Raw genomic sequence first — 20,683 nt, forward strand, 5'->3', positions numbered from 1 at the left:
GCGTCTCCCACTGCACCGAATTTCTCAAGCATCTTTCTTATCCTCACCGTCTCGTCTTTTGGTGGGTTAACAATACCACTGTTAAAGATGGATTCGAGTATCAAGATTTGCTCCGGTTTAGGTGACCAGCGTGACCGTACCGGTTCGGTAGAAGTGGAGGTGCTCTGCGATGCTCCTTCTTGATCCATTATTTATCAAGATTCAAGAATATGCTTGTTTTTTGTTTTTGTTTTTGTTTTTTTTGGGACTATGGATATTAAGTAAACGCAAAGGAGACTGTGTGGTGCCTTGAGGGAAGATTTTTGTAATGGATTTATAGGAGAGAGATTCGCAATGAATCTTCGCTTTGTTTTCCTTAAATATTAAGTTACACTACTGGAGTGTTCTCACTCAAATATATAAATATTATTATATAAGGTACGGTCGAATATGTTAACACGTATTCCCGAGAGGCAGACGGGTTAAAAAATTGAGATTGCATATCATTTGATGATATAACAAAACTAGCAAAGAAATGCTTTACACCATTACATTATATATTAAGTAGACCAAGTTAGAAACAAACATTGAGTTGATGATAAAACTAGCAAAGAAATGCTCTCACTGATAGAACGGCGTCATCACAACAATGCAAATAAATTCAAACTCCAGTAGCAAAATCTATCAAATGAGAAAAGTATCCAATTAGGTTATTGTAAAATGACGGATTCTATATCAATCATCTTATCAAACATATAAAAAAGTAAACTACGTCATACTCAGACATGTTTGTTCTAATAGTACTATAGTTCCTATTCTATCTAATAATGCGATTTCGAAGGTATTATATATGCTAATCCGTTGTGATTAAATTTCGTGACCTTAGAAAAAGCAATGTGAAAAGTTCGTAGGCCCTAACCGAAAATTAATTACACGGAAAAATACCGGTTATGATTGTCTTGCTTTCTGCGATACAAATTTATTAGTTCTTTTATAAATTTATTGAATAGCAAATAATTTTTCGAAACCTTGGGCGGACCTCGTTGCTTTAAATGTGGAAAAAAGATTATCGTGACGTCATGCAACAGAGGCCAAAAAAGATTTGGTTTGTCAAGTAAAAGTTGTCTTAGATTGAGATTTCTAGTGATAAGACATAAGATTTTAACTCCTCACGCGCACACACACACACATATATATATATATAGCAACGTTAGCCGATCAAAACTATCTAGATTATAGAGTCACTTTAATATGTTTTACTCTGAAAAAGTCGTATCCTGTAAAAGAAAATTTCTCAAAGGAAAAAGTTGAATACATGAAAGAAACAGTTATTTTATGCTGTTAGAGGAAATAATTTAGTTTAATTCTGCGATTTTGTTGATTATTCTTATGTTATTATGTCATCCGAATCGATTCTTATAGTACTGGATTGAATCTTGAAACGTTATTTTATGTAAATCATAGTTGGTCGAGAAGTTTATAAACTAATATTAAAAATGACAAGAAATAGATACTTAGGATTTTGTTTCAATCTTTGAATTTAGATTTCCAACGTAACATTTGCATTGTTAACCAGTGACTTCAGATAAAAGCACTCTAGTATTGCCTACGTACTTGACAAACTAGATATTTCTTCTTCTTTTTTTTTCTTAAAATAAGTTTTACACAACAATTTGTCATTTTCAGTCAACATCCACGATAACTACTAATTAGATCAAGGTGGTACATAATTTAGTCTAGTTTATTCTAGAATTCACAATCCACTTTCATTAACCATGAATCTTAGTTATCTGTGGAGCCGTGGAGGGACAAAGATACAAAATAATTTTCTACTATTAACATTACTTAAAAAGTTAAAATGCCAAAAAGAGTCTTGTTTTAAATACACTTCCTTTTTGATTGTTAACAACAAAGTTGTCCGTGTACCGTATGCGTATGTATTGGTATTGGTGCATGTACGTATGCATATATAAAATTGCGTTAAAAGGTAAGAGCGTCGAAAGATACAATAGGCGACAATCTGTTTTTTTCAGATGCATTCTGGTTTTTGACGATTTGTGTTACTCGCTTAGCTGTTTCAGCTCAATTTTTTTTTGTTTAATTACTACCTCAAAATACTATTTGAAAGTTTCATTTCTCTGTACTTTCTCTTTCTTCTCACATGGCCACCTTCTAAAATTTACTTATAACCGATCAAGTTAATAAGCATTTTCTCTTTTCTTAAGTTAAGAGTTTTATATTATAATAATTTCTGTACTTTTTGTTTTGATACTTATAAAATGATTCTTAGTATATTGTAATCTGTTTGAATATTTTCTTGTTAACTATATTATGCATAAAACTTCTTTTTGGATCTACAACGTTTTTTTTTTTGACAAGATCTACAACGTTTATTTTACACTTTGTAAAATCATGAACGAGAATAACTGAAACACCGATATATTATAGTATTCTCTGAAGAAAGAAAAAACGCCGACACTTTTAAATATAGTGATTTACATATATTACAGAAGGGTCTCGAAATACCTTTAGTTTCATGCACAGCAGGAAACAGCCAAATTACAAGTAGAGTGAAACAAACCTCCCGTGACATGTTACATATAAGGTATTCAACAGCTACAAAACTTTCGTCTGCTGTCCAGCTTTTTTATTTATTTTTCTTTTCTTTTCTTACATCATGTATTGGTTTAGATTCTTCATAAAAAGATTTTTAATTCTTAATTTTTTTGTGGGTGTATATGTTAAGAAAGTCTTTTTTTAATTCTTTTATCACTGAGTGTGACTGATTTGATACAACTGGGTATTACTTCCCAAGCTGTTTGTCCTTTTCTCTTCCTTTTCTTATGTTATGGTCTATTGTATTCATATAGGCGCACATTTTACGACCTCCATCTTCTACTTCCAAACCTCCTCATCCCAAAGTTGCTTTTGGGACGTTTTAGGTTTGCACCTTAAATCTCTTTGAATGATAAATGCATTCACCGATAAATTAAGAAATCTCAAAACAGAGTTAATTATATTAGAGTCATTAGACGTCTCTAAATTTATCTTTTAAAAGAGAGTCTCTAGATAAGTTATTAGTTGTAAGATACGGACCTTTGGTGTTTATGCCCACAATACGTCATATGAAGATGAAGTATTGGAAAAATACAAAATTGACAATGGTAAAAGTCTTAGTACTAGTAAGAATAAAGTAGTAGACCCCTAGGGATTGGGCAGAGACAGTACGAGGATCATAAAAGTTAACCTTAAGCCACTCTCTTTGTGGTCCTGAAGACCAAAATCTTATAAGACAGACTTTTGAGGCTTCTTTCCTCTGAAATCTTTCTTGTGTGGTCCTGCTCTGTTAACATGTACGGACTCTCTTTTTATATATATACATACATACACTTACATATATACAACCAAAGACATACTTAAAATGGAAGACATACTTTTATCTTATATAATAAAGTAAGATTTTTTCTAAACTCATGTTCTAAGAAGTTGACATTCTTTTTTTTTTCTTTCTGATATTTGTTATTTTTAAAATTAAATTTTATAATTATTTGTTTTTTTTTAAATTTCAACTATAATAAAAAAAATCAAACTCCGATACACTATTACTTATCTTTTAAAGATTTATATTAAAAATATATATGAGTGAGATTATTCCAGCATCTTAATTTAAAGATCAAACTAAAATAATTTAAAATTTATATATTGTAAAACGTTGTAATTTAAATCCATATATTGTTCTACTTATATTTTAAAACATAATAAGAACTTGGTAAATCAAACATTTAAAATGCATGATATCATTATCAATGCAATATTTTAGATTTATTGCTAAAATGGTAACAAATCTAAGATGGTTTAACATATACATACTCTCATGGCTCAATATGACAAGTTCACATTCTTATATATATTTTTAATATAAAAAAATAAATTAACAAAAAATAAGTAAAATCTATGTAAAATATAAACAAAACAAAAGTAAAATATTTTGATGTACACAAAAAATCAAAATTATAATAACATGCTAGTTTATGTTATTTTTAAAAAATAGAATAGCGATTATGTAATAATTCATGCAATGCCTGGACTACCTTAATTATATATATTTATGAGAATCGGAAATTTTTTTCATCTTGAATTCCTTGTATATGTAACTTTTGCTATAAAAAAGCTAGAGGTAGTGAAATATAAACTGATACCAGACGTTCGATTACAAACATTGTGACTTAGTTTACAAATAATATGTATAGTGTTTTTCGAGAGACAACATTATTATTTTCTTTTAGCATAAATTTAAGATTAACCAACAATATAGAGAAATGAAATCGAACATTAATTAATCCCAATAATATAATAGTAGGGCTGACGCCGAAGCAAGTTGAGCTTTGTTAATTTGAGCGATGAATCTGCAGATCACTCATAGGGATACTAAAAATAACTAGGAAAAAGAAAAACAAATATTGTGAAAAAAGAGAACAAATATATTACAACAAATTATTTGTATTTTGATATGCATGTATCCTGAAGAAACACATGACGATCGCTCTTCTTTTTACTCTATATAGATATAATTTATTTGTTTATTGAGATGTTTCATCTAGATAGAAACTGTAAATTGATGTTTATTTTTGTACCAAATAAATTACATCTAGATGGTTCATTTTAATGAAAAATTTAAAATTTAAACAAATTTCTCAAATTCAGTTTGTTGAATCAAAGTGAAGCATTTGGACGGAGATAGATTAGTCAAAAATAACAAATGAGGTTTTAATGAAATTTTAGTCCCTAATCTAATCTGGTATGTGGAAGCTCCCTTGGCCCAGGATTCATTAATGTTTCTACATTAGAAGCTCTAGGGTTTGAGCTTCGGATAATGCGATTTATTAATTGTGCAGATTAATGTAGATAAATTTACAGATGATCAACAGTGATAGTGCAATTATCGCCGCGCAATTATCGCCTTCACCGTGATTATACATACAACTGAAAGTGAGCATAGAGAACAAGAATGTATATAGTGAATCTAATAAGGTCTAAAGTAATTATCATAAATTGAATCATATGTTAGTTCTCATCATTTGCAATAATAATAATAAATTCAAAGTTTTAAAAAAAATATAATCTAGTATATAAGTGATCTGATGTGTCACGCACTTGAACGATCAGCAATCACAAGAAGTGCCAAAAGGCTAAATTCCAATTAACCTTTTTGTTTGATTTGTACTATTATATAATTAAAAAACCTGTAAACGGTCAAATATTAGAGATTCATTCATTAATCATATTTTGAAAAATGAGTGCTAACATATATATATGTAGTATTTACGTTTTTTGGTATACACAACGAAATTGCTCAGCCTTTTGGGTCATTGTTTGGCCCCAACGCGTAAATGTCATCGTTTCAAAAATCATTTATCAATGTTAAAACTTGTTATCTTAGTCACTATGTTTCAAAACAAATACTTTTTTAGACAAAAATATTTGCATGTCCATAAACGCATAAAACATTTAAACAGAAAGTCCGATCCAATGCAAGTTTTAATCCTATGGAAATATGCTCAGCCTTTTGGGCCATTAGACCATCCTCTTTGGTTATACTAGTTATACAAGTGAGAGGATTTTGAAACAATAGATAAATATAAATAAGAACAAAAATTAGTTTTAGTGGGTGAATAGTATAGATACATGGTCTAAAATATCTCTGCCAATACATAAAAGTAGCTGGGAAGACACAAAATCTATACAGATTTATACTGTTCTATTTATTTTTTTTTTTTAAAGATACTCAAATTTTGGTTACCAATGAGGATATCCTTAAGACATCTCCAACCCTAATTAAAGTCAAATCTCTATTGTAGAGCAACATTTACTCTAATTCTATTCTATATTTTACTCTAAAATAAAGAAAATAATAAGATTGCTCCATATATGGAACAACTCTATTTTTATCTTTATTTTTTTTTACACTAACTCTATTTCAGAGTTGAAAATAGAGTAATACATTGAAAAAAAACAATGTTCTATTTTTAAATTACTCTATTTTTTTTTTTAAATAGAGGTATACATTGGTCTTAGGACTTTTTTTTATTTTTGGGATGAAAAGACCTTTTAAAATTTAAACCCAAACAATACTATATTTTATTTTCTACAATCATCATCATCATCATCATATATATCGGTGCTACTCCAGTAAACTTTTTGATAAAAACAATTTCATTATATAATAAGACTCTTTTCTTTTTGATATACAATATATTCCTTTTGAGAACATCAAAACAAAAGAAATTAGGTAGGAGCTATAGATAAGATATAAGTTCATTACTCACTAAATACCTTAGTTGTATGGTCCACTATCGCCTCAGCCTTCACGAATCACGACAATGGTTTTCGCGTGCTGGACTTGGACTTGAGTTATCTGAGCCGCATCACCAACAAATTCAAAACATGAGATCATAAGACAACAAAGAGTGCCGATCGAAGACAATTCCAACCACATCATTTTCTGAGAATCATGATTGAGACTTGAGAGAGAAAGGAGCTGTGAAAACATCTTTGTTAGCAGGAGGGGAAACATAAGAAGTTGCATTGAATGTACATGTTAATGGGGACAATCTTAGTGATCACACTATAACACCTAGTTGTATTAGCTGGTATCGTCTTAACAACTAAAAAGATTATTGTAGTTGTTAGATTATATAATTAACCTCATTAGTAGTCTATCGACAGTAGTTCCGAGTTGCCTTTATTAGTGTTCCTCTTCGAGATCTGTGAGATATATCGATCGCAAACAGATTCAAAACATGAATAATTAACTCCAGATTCAAAGACAACAATATATAGGATTATTGTAAGGGACACCCAAAGCCACACCTTTTTGTGAGGATTTTGATTGAGAAAAAGGAGTTGTGATAAACTTCTTCTGTAGCAGTGTTAGGAAAATTACCCATTTGGAAAAAAATGGAAAAAGGTCAAAATTTTAGAAATTATAAATTAAACTTAAATTTTATTAGTAAAAGTTCAAAATATTATTATGCATATCTAATTTAAATAGTGGTACAATACAATCACGATACTAACACAAATTATTATTATACATAATTTTTTCAAAAGAATAATGCATATGTAGATAGTAATAGATATTTTAATATATTCAATGCTAGTATAATGTAAGCGAAGAGAATGTCACATTACAAGCAAATCATTTGTGCCAGCATCTTTACACAACTCGCCACGAAACCGACTTTAGAAGTAATTTTTAAAATCAGAATAACGAAAGCGTCAAAATAATATCCCCAAACCTCATAGTCACTTTCCCTCTTCTTCCTTATCGTTCCCAATTCCCAAATGTTTTTCAAACATCTCTTAGTTATGAACTTTTCAAAAATTTTAGAATGATTTCTTAATTGTATTAAGTACACTACTCATAATAACATATCAAATCATTTTAGGTTTCTACACGTTACATATTCTTTTGTGCTTTCACTATATATATATATATATATATATAAAGCATATTGGAATTTAATTTGAATGTATAATGTATACAACTCTTAAACAAAATTTGTTGAGGCATGACGCATTAACAACAAATCAGTCGTTTTAACTATGAATGTATATATATAATTTGACGACTAAACTAATCAGTTACCGAACCTCTGGATCAGCAATTGTCGTGATGTCTATGTTTGAGGTAGACTTAATTAGTTATTTTCTCTTATTGGATAACAGTTTATGATCTATTGCAACAACTGTTAAGTTGTTATGGTTGCAATTATATGGTTGTTGTACATGTGACATTAACTAAAATAAAAGAGAATGTCCAAAACTTAAATCCATTTCTTTTTTTCCTAAGTCCTCCAAAACATTCTCAATCATATGAAAGTCTTGTTAAATGTTAATAGAATATATTAGAGAGCCAAGTGGTTTTAAAGAACCACCGCTTAATTATTCTGATAACCATTTCATTAAATTGACTTTTACATTTTTTGTTCAAAATCGAAATCGGCAAGAAAATGAAATCGAGACAGATTAGGATGAAACTGCACACCTAATCCACCATGTAAATTGATTACAATTCTACTAGTATCGACTTAGCTGGATCAGATTTTCAGCATATCATACAAATTGTATATACAATATTAAATTCACAACATGGCAAGGGAATGTTTACAAAGTCGCTCGCACGCCTTTGCAAACGTTTCTAAGCTTAATTATCTAAATAATAACATAACCTTTGACTTTCTAATATATTCCGCATTTATATGGGATTTATTAATATTGTATAGTCTCTAAATAATTTTTAGACGGTTGATGTTCTCGTATATATATATACACCTTCTGGTTGATCTCAAAGGACTCACAACCTTTTCCACAAGAAGTTATATAAGCCAATTCATAGAAGAAAACTCCTAACCGCAAAAAAAAATGATGAAGTTTTCTTCTCTTTTTGTGCTTTTCTTTATTTTCCCGATCGCGTTTGCTCAACTGAGAGTCAAGTTTTATAGCCGGTCATGCCCACAAGCTGAGACTATCGTACGCAATCTGGTGCGCCAACGGTTTGGTGTTGACCCAACCGTCACTGCCGCTTTGCTCCGTATGCATTTCCACGACTGTTTCGTCAGGGTAAGAATCTAATATATATAGCAATTTTGATATAGCTCAACATTTTCAAAACACTCTATGTCAATTTAATATTTTTAACTACTTATTTCAGTACGATATCTATATATATGTGCATATGTCCAGAGGCGGTTTGATTAATATGTGGCTCAAAGTGGCTAAAACTTTTATAGCTTTAAATTTTAAGTTCTAAATTCTAAATGTTTGTCAATCAAATTTGAGATTATTAATATATAATAAATTATAAACAAAAAGAGTATTATCATTCAAATTTGAGATATTCCATATACATGTATATAAAATGCATATTTTAAGAAAAACTCTTAAAATCATGCAAATTTCATATCATTTTGTCTGATTAATCTTATTTTAAAATTGTGTTTACAGGGTTGTGACGCTTCTCTTCTCATTGACTCAACCAATTCCGAGAAAGCTGCTGGACCAAACGGAAGCGTCAGAGAATTTGACCTGATCGACCGGATCAAGGCTCAGCTAGAGGCTGCATGCCCCTCTACAGTCTCATGTGCCGACATCGTCACATTAGCTACACGTGACTCGGTGGCCTTAGCCGGAGGCCCAAGCTACAGTATCCCCACAGGAAGGCGCGACGGTAGGGTCTCGAACAATGTGGACGTGGCATTACCTGGTCCAACAATCTCAGTCTCCGGAGCCGTGAGTTTCTTCACCAACAAAGGGTTGAACACGTTCGATGCTGTGGCTCTTTTGGGTGCACATACCGTTGGTCAGGGAAACTGTGGTCTCTTCAGCGACCGAATCACTAATTTCCAAGGAACCGGACGACCCGATTCATCCATGGACCCTGCTTTAGTTACCAGGTAATTTAGTTACAAGGTTCACGATTTATAAACAAAATGATTTCGCATTCAAGAATAAGTCTTTTATTTAGATCAACAAAATTACATTCTGATTTTTTTTTTTTTTTTTTTTTTTTTTTTTTTTTTTNTGGACGTGGCATTACCTGGTCCAACAATCTCAGTCTCAGGAGCCGTGAGTTTCTTCACCAACAAAGGGTTGAACACGTTCGATGCTGTGGCTCTTTTGGGTGCACATACCGTTGGTCAGGGAAACTGTGGTCTCTTCAGCGACCGAATCACTAATTTCCAAGGAACCGGACGACCCGATTCATCCATGGACCCTGCTTTAGTTACCAGGTAATTTAGTTACAAGGTTCACGATTTATAAACAAAATTATTTCACATTCAAGAATAAATTTTTTATTTGGATCAACAAAATAACATTCTGATTTTTTTTTTTTTTTCAATTTCTTATGTAGCCTAAGAAACACATGCAGAAATAGCGCATCAGCGGCCCTAGACCAGTCGACTCCATTGAGATTCGACAACCAGTTCTTCAAGCAGATCCGTAGAAGAAGAGGAGTGTTGCAGGTTGACCAACGGCTCGCAAGTGACCCACAGACTCGTGGCATTGTGGCTAGGTACGCTAACAACAACGCCTTCTTCAAGCGTCAGTTCGTTAGAGCAATGGTGAAGATGGGAGCCGTTGATGTGCTTACTGGCCGTAACGGTGAGATCAGGAGGAACTGTAGAAGATTCAACTGATGAGCTTGAATTATACAGCAAAAGTGTGGACATAATTAATACTACATTTGAAACATATATATAGTTTCAAATCCTCTTTATATTTTCTAATTCATTTTTTTGGTTTTGGTTGGGGTTTTATTGCATGAATAAGGCTTTTCTTAAATTGGATGTTTTCGATTTTTGAGAAAATTACTATATATTATAATGTTGGTCTGTATTTGGAGAATGTATCTTAACTATACGAATATTTTGTGCTATTGACAATATTGATTTATATCTTATCATGGTTAATCATATACTGTATGTATGAATTTTATTTTTCTATATTCTTGTTTTGTTCTCTGAGAGTGAAAGAGTGTGAAATTGGCTTTCTTAATGAAGGATACAATAACATTAATGTTATGATATGAAACTCTCACATTAAAGCTATAGACTAAAAATTGGCTTTCTTCAGTGGCTTTTCACTTTTCACTGAGGCTTTTTAAAGCTTAGACTAAAAATTGGCTTTCTTCAGTGGCTTTTCACTTTTCACTGAGGCTTTTTAAAGCTTAGACTAAAAATTGGCTTTCTTCAGTGGCTTTTCACTTTTCACTGAGGCTTTTTAAAGCTTAGACTAAAAATTGGAGATTGTTTAGTTTCATATTGCAAAAATGTAGCTAGAGAAGGAATGTACATATAAAGTGAGACGAGAATGATTCAGTTCTGATCCTTTCCCTGCTTATTTTCTTGCTCTTTGATCCGCTGTCTGTATCTGATTGCACGAACAATAAAAAAGAGCAGTAGAAGAGATAGAGAATTATGGTTTAGTAACAGCCACTTAGGAAACCATTTTATATACCAACAGAAAATGAACGAACTCTGTTACAAGATTGTATGTGTTTCAGCTAGAGATTACATCACTACAGGAACACAATTTATATATGGAACTCAAAGTGCTTCTTCAGTTCTCCCATCTTACAATTGAAAGACAAAAAAAATTGTTAAGTATAGCATCCGAAACTGAAACAAAACCAAACCGAGAACGAACTGAGATTAAAGAACAATAAATGGATAGTAATCTAAAGATCCAAAAGATGCAAAAACTGAAAGATTTTGCAAATAAGTCTCAGTTTATTAAAAAAAAAATTTTGGACTCTAGACCCCCATATAGTTCATGCCATGATAGAGAAAACCAGAGCTGTGAGCCAGGAATATGAGACATGAGTGAATTGCATACCGGGACTTAGTGGTGGTGGCGGTGGAATATTGGTGGAGAAATGTGAGCCAGGAATATGAGACAAAGCTGCATAAGGCGCACCAGGTGGAACAGAAACAGAGCAGCGACTTGTGTCTTTTGTGAATGTTGTTGAGATGGAGGTGGTATTGTTGAAGGATTGGGATTTAGATTGGGAATTGAAATCGGGTTGTTGGTTATGGTTTCTTAGAATTGAGATCGTCTTCAACCATGATGGGAGTGTATAATTGGGTTAGAAATTTTGGAATTAGAGCAAATGACTTAACCGGATCAAGATTTTGTGATCAAGAAAATCACAACTCCAAATGAATTACTCTTTAATTATCTTGGTGTGTATGTCAAAGTTACATTTTTATAGGACAGCAAGAAAAGATAACTATGTTCATAGTTACTTTTGTTTGTGTATAATTGGAGACATGTTTCGATTTTTAAAAAAAAAAATCAATTTCATCTATACAAGACAATATATTAGGCTGTGGGAAAGTATATACATTTTCCAATACATACTTCTATACTTTAATGAATTATTGAAAGAAAAAAAAGATGTAGGATTATTTTTCTTTCCATTTATGATGAATTGACTAAGAAACTCTTAAGATAGTCAATTTAGTATTATGATATTGATAATTTTTCATTTGCTGCTAATTAATATACTTAATGTATGATTAAATTTATAGTATGATTTTTCACTTTTAATGAAAATGATTATAACAAATCATGTTGTCAATTAATTCCTAGATTTCTAATTATTATTAGTGATTTTAAAATTTAAGAGGTTAAAGCTAGTCGAAGCTATTGTAGAAAAAAAAACTACATGAATAGATGACAAATGTATAAGGTATCAAATAAGCAAATTTGGATTTTTGAGAAAGAGTATTTAATCATATAAATGTAGTTAATCTCTTAAATAATATTTTACTAGATATACTTTTATAAAAACAAATTTTAAGGACTAAAAAATGTTGTCGTAAATACAATTTAGCATAATAAAAAGGGAGAAATATAATTGGTTTCAAATTAGTAAATTTAGAAAATACCACATATATATATATATCCATATAGTTTACTAAATTTAGAGATTTATTTTGAAGAAAATTAATATTATTAAAAAAATTGAAAAGCATTATTTTTGGCTAAGATATGCATATAAATATTATGAGTTTCAGTCGTCAAACTACTCAATAATTTATTTCCTTAAAATCATTTTTAGTTTTATTCTCGGGGAGGTGAAAAGGTTAGCTAAATGGATCAAAATATGTTGATAACAAAAAAGCTTTCAGATACCGATGTTTCTTCTAGATGTCGTTTGATTTTAAACAAAACTAAAATGGAAAACATATTAAAAAAATGAAAACTACAATACCTCGAAAGGGTATTCAAGTGGAAGTCGTTAGTAATGACAAATCGTATATGGTTAGGGGTGTCAAACGGGTATGCCCGCGCCCAAACGGACCGCCCGTGATGGGCCCGTATTTTCAGTGAACTGCTGCGGACAGGTCCGCTGCGAGCGGCGGGCGACGTATCAGTGCCCATGCCCGCTCCGCCTATCTTTGCGGACTAATGGGCATGCCCGCGGACGTCTTCTAACTATGGCACAACTCTGAGTCTCTGACTCGTTAGAGGAGATGACGACGCGAGTACTTACGGTTTGGCCTTTGCTGCTTGTGAACAAATTTATGTCTAACACACAGTCACACTCACACAGCATCGAGTCATTGACTAATGTTGGTTATTAACCGGTTATGACATCGTCCACGGTTTTGTGATCGATGGTTCTTGTATTATTTATAGCATGATTTCTTATGACAAAACAAGTACGTGATTGTTTAATAAGAAACCGAAATGTGCACTTAGCTTTTAATTGTGATAATGGAGCTAACAATGCCATAACCAATACAGAAACGCAAACGCATAATGAATATGTTTAAACTGAAATTTAAATTAGATAAATAGTAAACTGAAACAATAAACCAAAGTATTAAACTGAAACATTAAACCAAAGTATTAAACTGAAATGGAAAGCTGAAAACAAAAATCTCAAGGTCAAGATGTCTCTTCAACCAAATCAAGCTTGACAATTGATTGGAAAGAAGGTAGTGTCTCATCTTCATCAAATTCTTCATCCTTCTCTACATATGGTAAAGTAATAGAAGAAGGTCAAGGTAATTATATATCACTTAAAAGTTACACAATCAATACCAAAATGTGAAAATTGTTTGCTTACCATTTTCATAGGCTTCAAAACCTTTTAACCAATTGCGGCAGCATATTAGTGCTTGAACATTCTTTGGGAGAAGACGGCTTCTGTACTTGTTCAAAACTCGAGCTCCAATACTAAAAGAAGATTCAGATGCTACTGTTGTGATTGGTATACTAAGGAGGTCGCAAGCCATTGACGCCAGTTCTCCATACCGCTGAGAGTTATCTTTCCAATATTTTAAAATATCCAAACTCTCATACTCTATCATGTCTATCGGCGGATCATCTAGATACATTTCCAAAGAAGACTTTCCACTAGTAACAACAGTTTGTTTGCGAAAGTTAATAAAATCCTGTAAATATATAAAACTAATCTTAGTATTCAAACAAAAAAAATTAACAAGACATGAACATTTTTAAAAAAATCTGCACATTTCTCAAACAACTTAAGACATAATTAAAACAAACCAAACTGCACCTAAACCACAAAAAAAGTGTACGTAAATAAAGTTTCAAACCGAAGAGAGTGAGATCATAACTAAAGTACGTAACCAAAGTTTCAAAAAGTGTACGTAACTAAAGTTTCATAGCCTACGTAAAAGATTTCATAGCCTAAGAGAGTGAGAATTTGAATACTTACATCATAGTTGCCAAAACTCCCTTTTTTTCCTTCATTCTCATCAGTTTGATGATTAGTTTCACGTGTCTCTGTAGAAGATGATGTGAAAATGGACTTATTCTCATAAGATTCAAAAAGAGTAGCAAGCTTACCACGCAAATGTTTAATCTTTATCTCAGCAGAACCCTTGTCGTTCTTTCCAAAACAATAATTGACCAGTGTTAGCTTCAACCTTGGATCAAACACTGTTGTCATTGCAAAGACATCACTAACCTCTTCCCAATACTTATCAAACCTTTCTCTCATTGGAACAATCATACTTCTGATGACTTCATCTTGATTCTGTGAATTCGATATCAACCAATTGTTAATCTTCCAAACTTGCATGAAATACAAGTTTGAAGTTGGATATGTTGAACCTGAGATCAGATTAGTGATTTCATCAAAAGGCTCCAAAAACTCACAAATCTGCTTCAATCGGTGCCATTCAGCTTCTGTAGGGTGAAACTTGTAGTTTCTCCCATCAATGACTTTGAGATTACCAAAGGCAGCTCGATACTTGAGAGCCCTATCAAGCATCTTGTATGTTGAGTTCCATCTAGTTTTCACATCCATAATCAAGCCCGCTTTCAACTGTAGACCAACTGCTTCAACACACTTTGCAAACAATACCTCACGTTTTCCAGAAGCTTGTACATATCTAATACTCTCTCTGATCTTTTCCAATGTATCACCTATATCTTTCAGGTCAATCTGAACAATGATGTTGAGAATATGTGCTGCGCATCGCACATGAAAATACTCTCCTCCACACAACAAATCATTCCGCAACATAAGCTGAGATTTCAGAATATCTTGTGATGTGTCATTGTTAGTAGCATTGTCTAACGTGATGGAAAACACTTTTTTCTCAATTCCCCAATCCTTCCACTTCTCTAGAATTTCCATTGTTATGTTCATACCTGAATGTGGAGGCGGAAAAGCATAGAAAGCAAGAATCTTGCTGTTTAATTTCCAGTTCCTGTCAACATAATGTGCTGTTAGACACATGTAGCCCTCATGAGTGATTGCAGTCCACAAATCAGAAGTGAAGCTAATCCTCCCTGGAAGGTGAGCTAATTCTCTCTTTAAATTCTCTGTCTCGTTCTCATAGAACTTGTAAACATCTGCTGCAGCTGTGTTCCGACTAATAAACTTCACATCTGCGTTCAAATACTTCCAAACTGATCTAACTCTCTCATATTCAACATAGGCAAATGGCAGATCATGCTGAATGATACACTTAGCTACCATTTCGCGAAAAACCATATGATCTATCTTCCTAGCTTGTAACTTTGCTTCAGAGTTGAGCATCACCTTACTAATATCAACTTTACTAAGCCGAACCTTACAAGTTTCCATATGACGATTGTAAGAATGTGTACCGTTCTTGTGTGAATTGTAGGCATAGTCCCTCTTGCAATAATTGCATTCGGCTCTGTCTTGAAGTTTTCCATTAATAGTCTTCTTAACCACTGTAAAATGCTCCCAGCAATCTGCATACTGCTTTCTCTTTGTCGGTTCTGTTGTTGTAGCTTTCCCTTTTCCTTTATCTCCTACGACATTGTCATGTAGATCATCATCATCATCATCGATATCAATTGCTGCCCTTTTACCAGATTTTTCTCCATCAAACTTATTCTGCTTTCTCTTCTTCGGTACTGATGATGTTGTCTTTCCTTTGTCCTTTTCAACATCATCTACATCAATATGAATTGCTGCTCTCTTACGACTTGTAGATGGCTCTGCTCCATCAAACATATTCTGTTCTTCTTCAGCGTTTGCAGTATCAATTACTCTTTGAGACTCTAAGTCTATTGATCTCAGATCATACGAATCACTTGAATCCTTTAAAAAAAAAAAAAAACCAACTGAGATATCATATCACAAGAGTTTATAGGATTGGGGTTTTGACAATAGACAAAAAGGAACAATATAGCTTACCATCACGATAGACTTTGAGGACTGGAGTCGTGTGTCACAGCTCACAGGGTTTGGTGTGTCTCGATGAAGTCTCGATGAAGTCTCGATGAAGTCGTGTGTTTTGGCATAAACTATTTAGGGTTTTCAGCTTTTATACAAACTCTCGACGACTAAATCTTCTAATATCTAGTTAGTATTTACTAATTACTAAATATTTTTTTTTAATTATCTTTCAAAGCACCGATAGAAAAAACAATATAAGCCAGCTAACCAAAGCTCAATCAAAAGATATGTGAGCAAACCATCATCGGTAGCAAGGAATTAGTAGTCAATAAAACAGACCTGGAAAGGCTTTTCTTCCTCAGTCTCTTGTGAAATCTCCATCTTCTATTTGCTACAATGGTGCTGGTCTTAGATTGTCTACAATAAGTGACTGCAGACTGCAGACTGATCATATATAGTCTGCAGAAACGGAAAGTGTTAGATCCAAAGATTTTAGTTGCTATATATTTATGAAGAGTAGTAGTCTCAAAAAGCCAAAAACTGAAACTTTACTTTTTTGCTTTGTCAATGGTCTTTGATACCAGATCGAAGTCCATAGAGAAGAAAGCAAGTTGCAATGTATAGAATACCAAGTCCATCTTTTGCCCCACAGCGACAGTTTTCCCCCGTGAGTTTTAGCTGCTCCAAAGCTTTCTCCTATAGTATTAGTGTATTACACAACCAACAAACTTTTAATTGCCAAGGAAGTTTCTCTTTAAGTGCGTAACTAACTATTAACTTTGACATGCTCACATACCTTATCACTGATCCTGATGAAATACAGAGCCTTAGCAAGATGAGCTTCACCGTGAAGCCTTCACGTACTTCACTTTCACCCAAATTTTCTTATGCATCTGCAATCCTAAAACAAAAAAAAGAAGGAAAAGAATATGTAAGAGAAACTCAACAAGAGTCAGTAGTGAAATTGTTTGACTGATGATGACATGCTGGATCACAAGTGCTTGTTAGATTCTATCTATGCGGGCCAATGATAGTGCACAACATTAGATAATGGTTATCTCCATGTGAATTACTAAGACATCATGCTACAGTAAACAAACCCTCTACCACATCTTAAACTCGGTCACTCGAAATCTTTACATAAGCAGCCACACAGTACACACAGAGAGATTCCCATAAGGCAAAAAAGGATTTATGCAAAACACAATTCTGAAACGACACCCAGTTAATCTCGACACCCAGTTAATTCTGAAGGATTTATGCATGTTAGAGTAATGTTAATCCAAATATTACTCTAAAGTCTAAACCAAAAGTCCAATAATACGACCTTCAAGGAACTGCCGAGATTATATCCACATGCAAGTTGTAATATTTTGAATCGGTAGTGGAAATTCCACTGTGAATTTTAAATCACAAACTAGTGGTATATTATGAATCAATAAAACTTACTTCTCATCGAGCTTTTTAAGCTCCTCTTCGTTATCGGGACTGTCAAGAACAGAAGAAGGAGAACATGATTACCCAATGTTCCATCGGTAGAGATGTCAAGAAGAAGATGAAATCATCTAAGATCTGACCATAAATAATCAGTTGTAAATCTTTACCGATAGAACATCCTTCATCTTCTTCTTCTCTGCTTCGTCTTCGTCTCCACTCTCCACAGATCGATGGACCATCGGGTAATCCGCAGAACCGCAATCCGCGACGGGCATGCCCGCTTGAATCCGCCGACCAAACGGGTCATGTCCACTATGCCCGCAAAATTTTGGGCTTCAATGAATAAGCCCATGCCCGCTCCGCTTTGCCTCTTATTGGGCTATGCCCGCGGGCATCTGGCCCGTTTGACACCCCTAGNCACTGTGAATTTTAAATCAGAAACTAGTGGTATATTATGAATCAATAAAACTTACTTCTCATCGAGCTTTTTAAGCTCCTCTTCGTTATCGGGACTGTCAAGAACAGAAGAAGGAGAACATGATTACCCAATGTTCCATCGGTAGAGATGTCAAGAAGAAGATGAAATCATCTAAGATCTGACCATAAATAATCAGTTGTAAATCTTTACCGATGGAACATCCTTCATCTTCTTCTTCTCTGCTTCGTCTTCGTCTCCACTCTCCACAGATCGATGGACCATCGGGTAATCCGCAGAACCGCAATCCGCAACGGACATGCCCGCTTGAATCCGCCGACCAAACGGGTCATGTCCACTATGCCCGCAAAATTTTGGGCTTCAATGAATAAGTCCATGCCCGCTCCGCTTTGCCTCTTATTGGGCTATGCCCGCGGACATCTGGCCCGTTTGACACCCCTATATATGGTTAAGTTTAAAAAAGACAAAAAAGGTATTTATATGTCTAGCGGATGGAAAAATATTCTAAATACAAGAGATCTCAAATCAGGCGATCTCATCAAATTATATTGGAAAGATACCAAATTTATTTTGACTGTAGAGTGAGTTTTCTTTCTAAATTATCGCTCATTAGTTTTTATTTTTTAATAACTATATTTAACTAATTTTTTGGTTAAATATTGGTATTTTTGATGGATTGCATGTGTTTCATAACTAAAATAGTGGTGATTTCAATTATAATGTAAATCATAGATAAGCTAGTATCATTGTAATTTATATTATCCTAAAAGTGTTTTACAAAATATGTTATTGTGGTGTAGATATACATTATACTCATTGTTTTTTTTCTGTAGAAAACTAAATATATTACTAAATGAAAAAGCGGATCAAGAGGGAGAATGCAGTTCAAGTGCGGCAAAAACGGATGAAAAATAATATATAAAATAAGTGTGGGATGAACAGAACAAAAGTAAATATTAAGTATAATAAATATGGTATAAATATTATAATTTAATAAATTTACAAATATTTTGTGGCTGAATTTTTTTTTTCATGAATAAAGTGGTATTGATAATGTATTTAATAATTGTGGATCAAACATAATACAGTCTTTTTTTAAAGGTCAAGAAGTGAGGCAAACAAACTAGACTGCTAGAGAGCTCGAAACAAACCCGTAAGAGGGCCATGGGTCATATTTTGGTGAGTGTCAAGACAATAAAACAAAAAAATAATAAAAAGTTGGAGAGAGAAAGAGCCACAAAGTTTCTGCCCACACTTTTATAGATACTCTGAGACCTTCCTCATATTATATGTTTTCATTTGATTGGTTGATTTTTTGAAAACAAACAAAAAATAAATTAAATAATATTATTACATGAAAATATTATTTGAAAGTTCATTTTCAGAGTATTACCGATGGTAATGGTGTAAGGAGTCTAGTCAAACGAAAAATCAGGGGAGATGATAAAGATCACACATTGGAAGGAAAAATGACTACCCTATCCGCAGAAGCTGGCTTTTAATATAATAAGTAGATGACATAACCTCAAATTTAAAGATCATATAGAGTAACCAAATAAAGCAGAAAACATCATATCCAAAACCTATCTAATTCAACTTTATTAGTCCGAACATATACCAAGACAAAGATGTGAAGCTCACGAAGATAAACTCAAACTCCCCTGAAGTATATATTGAACTATGTAACCAAAAGTAAGAAGGCTTACAGTGATTTCGATAGGGACATGAGAGTATCTACACGATGCTGATAATAAAGATCAATACATGCAACATCTAGCCGCTTAAAACTAGCCTCATAAGCAGCCCTAACATAAGCAGGATCTCCCTTTATCCCTCTCTTCCCCTCTACAGAACTGATTCCAAATTTGGTCGCAAGCGCCATCTTCTCCCTCACCCCATCCTTGATAGAAAAGAAAAAAAATCATTTTTTATTGCCCAATTTAACCATCAAATGAAACAAGATCAAATTGCAGATTGAGGGATTTCGGAAAATCAAACCTTTCCGAGGAGAACTTCCTTTGTCTCAGGGCCATACATAACGGAGGTGTCAAAAGCACCATAATGACCGGTTAGGCCCATGCAACCAAGTCCTTGCACCAATACTTCGAAGCCATGCTTCGAAGCCATGGCTTCCCAGCTTAATCCTCTTCCCTCCGCAACCATAGATTACTGTAACACCTCTCTCTATCTCCTACAGAGGATCTTAAACACACTTGTACAAAGCATGAGCTTGTGCTTACATCAATTGAACTACACGATGTGAAGGGTTACAATCTGTCCTAGATCGAGTTTCTCTCCATTTACAAGGATATGTTGCTTAATTTCCAAGGTTCTTTAGAGAGAATGATCAGTAGTTCTCTAGCTTAACCAATGCCTTTGTTAAAAAAATATGGAGAAATAACACATTAGCAACTAATTAGCAAGGTGGTGATTAGGAACTTAATAGTGAAAGTGGATCACCTGACGCCGAGATATCTTGCTCCTATAATTATATTTACCCAAGTCAATGTCAACATTCAAATACAGGCCATCAGATGATCTCCCAATAATTACCTATGACAAATAAATTATCTTCTGCCATGTAAGTATGTAACTAAGAGGACTTGATACGACATAAAAACATCAAGACAGAA

The 20,683-nt window shown here is 33.3% G+C and overlaps 3 protein-coding genes and 1 long non-coding RNA gene across 5 annotated transcripts in view; 1 reads left to right on the top strand and 3 right to left on the bottom strand.

The window, feature by feature from the left end:
* Positions 1–350, bottom strand: part of LOC104706078 (WUSCHEL-related homeobox 12-like) — an 8,764-nt gene extending 8,414 nt beyond the window's left edge. The window contains exon 1 of the mRNA XM_019229173.1: positions 62–350. Within this exon, the coding sequence (XP_019084718.1) occupies positions 62–188 (127 nt within the window). The 5' untranslated portion in view covers positions 189–350. The remainder of the gene's footprint in view (positions 1–61) is intronic.
* On the top strand, positions 8,345–10,454 carry LOC104706079 (peroxidase 57-like). Of its 2 annotated transcripts, XM_010422209.1 has the most exons (4): positions 8,345–8,601; positions 8,986–9,244; positions 9,581–9,770; positions 9,893–10,454. In XM_010422209.1, the coding sequence occupies exons 1-4, from the start codon at positions 8,404–8,406 to the stop codon at positions 10,176–10,178; spliced, it is 933 nt and encodes a 310-aa protein (XP_010420511.1). In that variant the 5' UTR covers positions 8,345–8,403; the 3' UTR covers positions 10,179–10,454. The 2 variants fall into 2 exon arrangements, with proteins under 2 accessions (XP_010420511.1, XP_010420512.1); XM_010422210.1 differs by lacking the exon at positions 9,581–9,770 and having other exon boundaries at positions 8,986–9,434.
* On the bottom strand, positions 16,354–17,777 carry LOC109126045. The gene is made up of 4 exons (XR_002033122.1): positions 17,627–17,777; positions 16,974–17,078; positions 16,730–16,873; positions 16,354–16,636 (listed from the first exon to the last, which is right to left on the bottom strand). It is a non-coding gene; the product is annotated as an uncharacterized LOC109126045 (long non-coding RNA).
* On the bottom strand, positions 19,753–20,177 carry LOC109125885 (probable aldo-keto reductase 3). The gene is made up of 2 exons (XM_019228656.1): positions 20,049–20,177; positions 19,753–19,950 (listed from the first exon to the last, which is right to left on the bottom strand). The coding sequence occupies exons 1-2, from the start codon at positions 20,175–20,177 to the stop codon at positions 19,753–19,755; spliced, it is 327 nt and encodes a 108-aa protein (XP_019084201.1).

This window comes from Camelina sativa, chromosome 8, assembly GCF_000633955.1.
Source record: "Camelina sativa cultivar DH55 chromosome 8, Cs, whole genome shotgun sequence".
NCBI classification, from domain to species: Eukaryota; Viridiplantae; Streptophyta; class Magnoliopsida; order Brassicales; family Brassicaceae; genus Camelina; species Camelina sativa.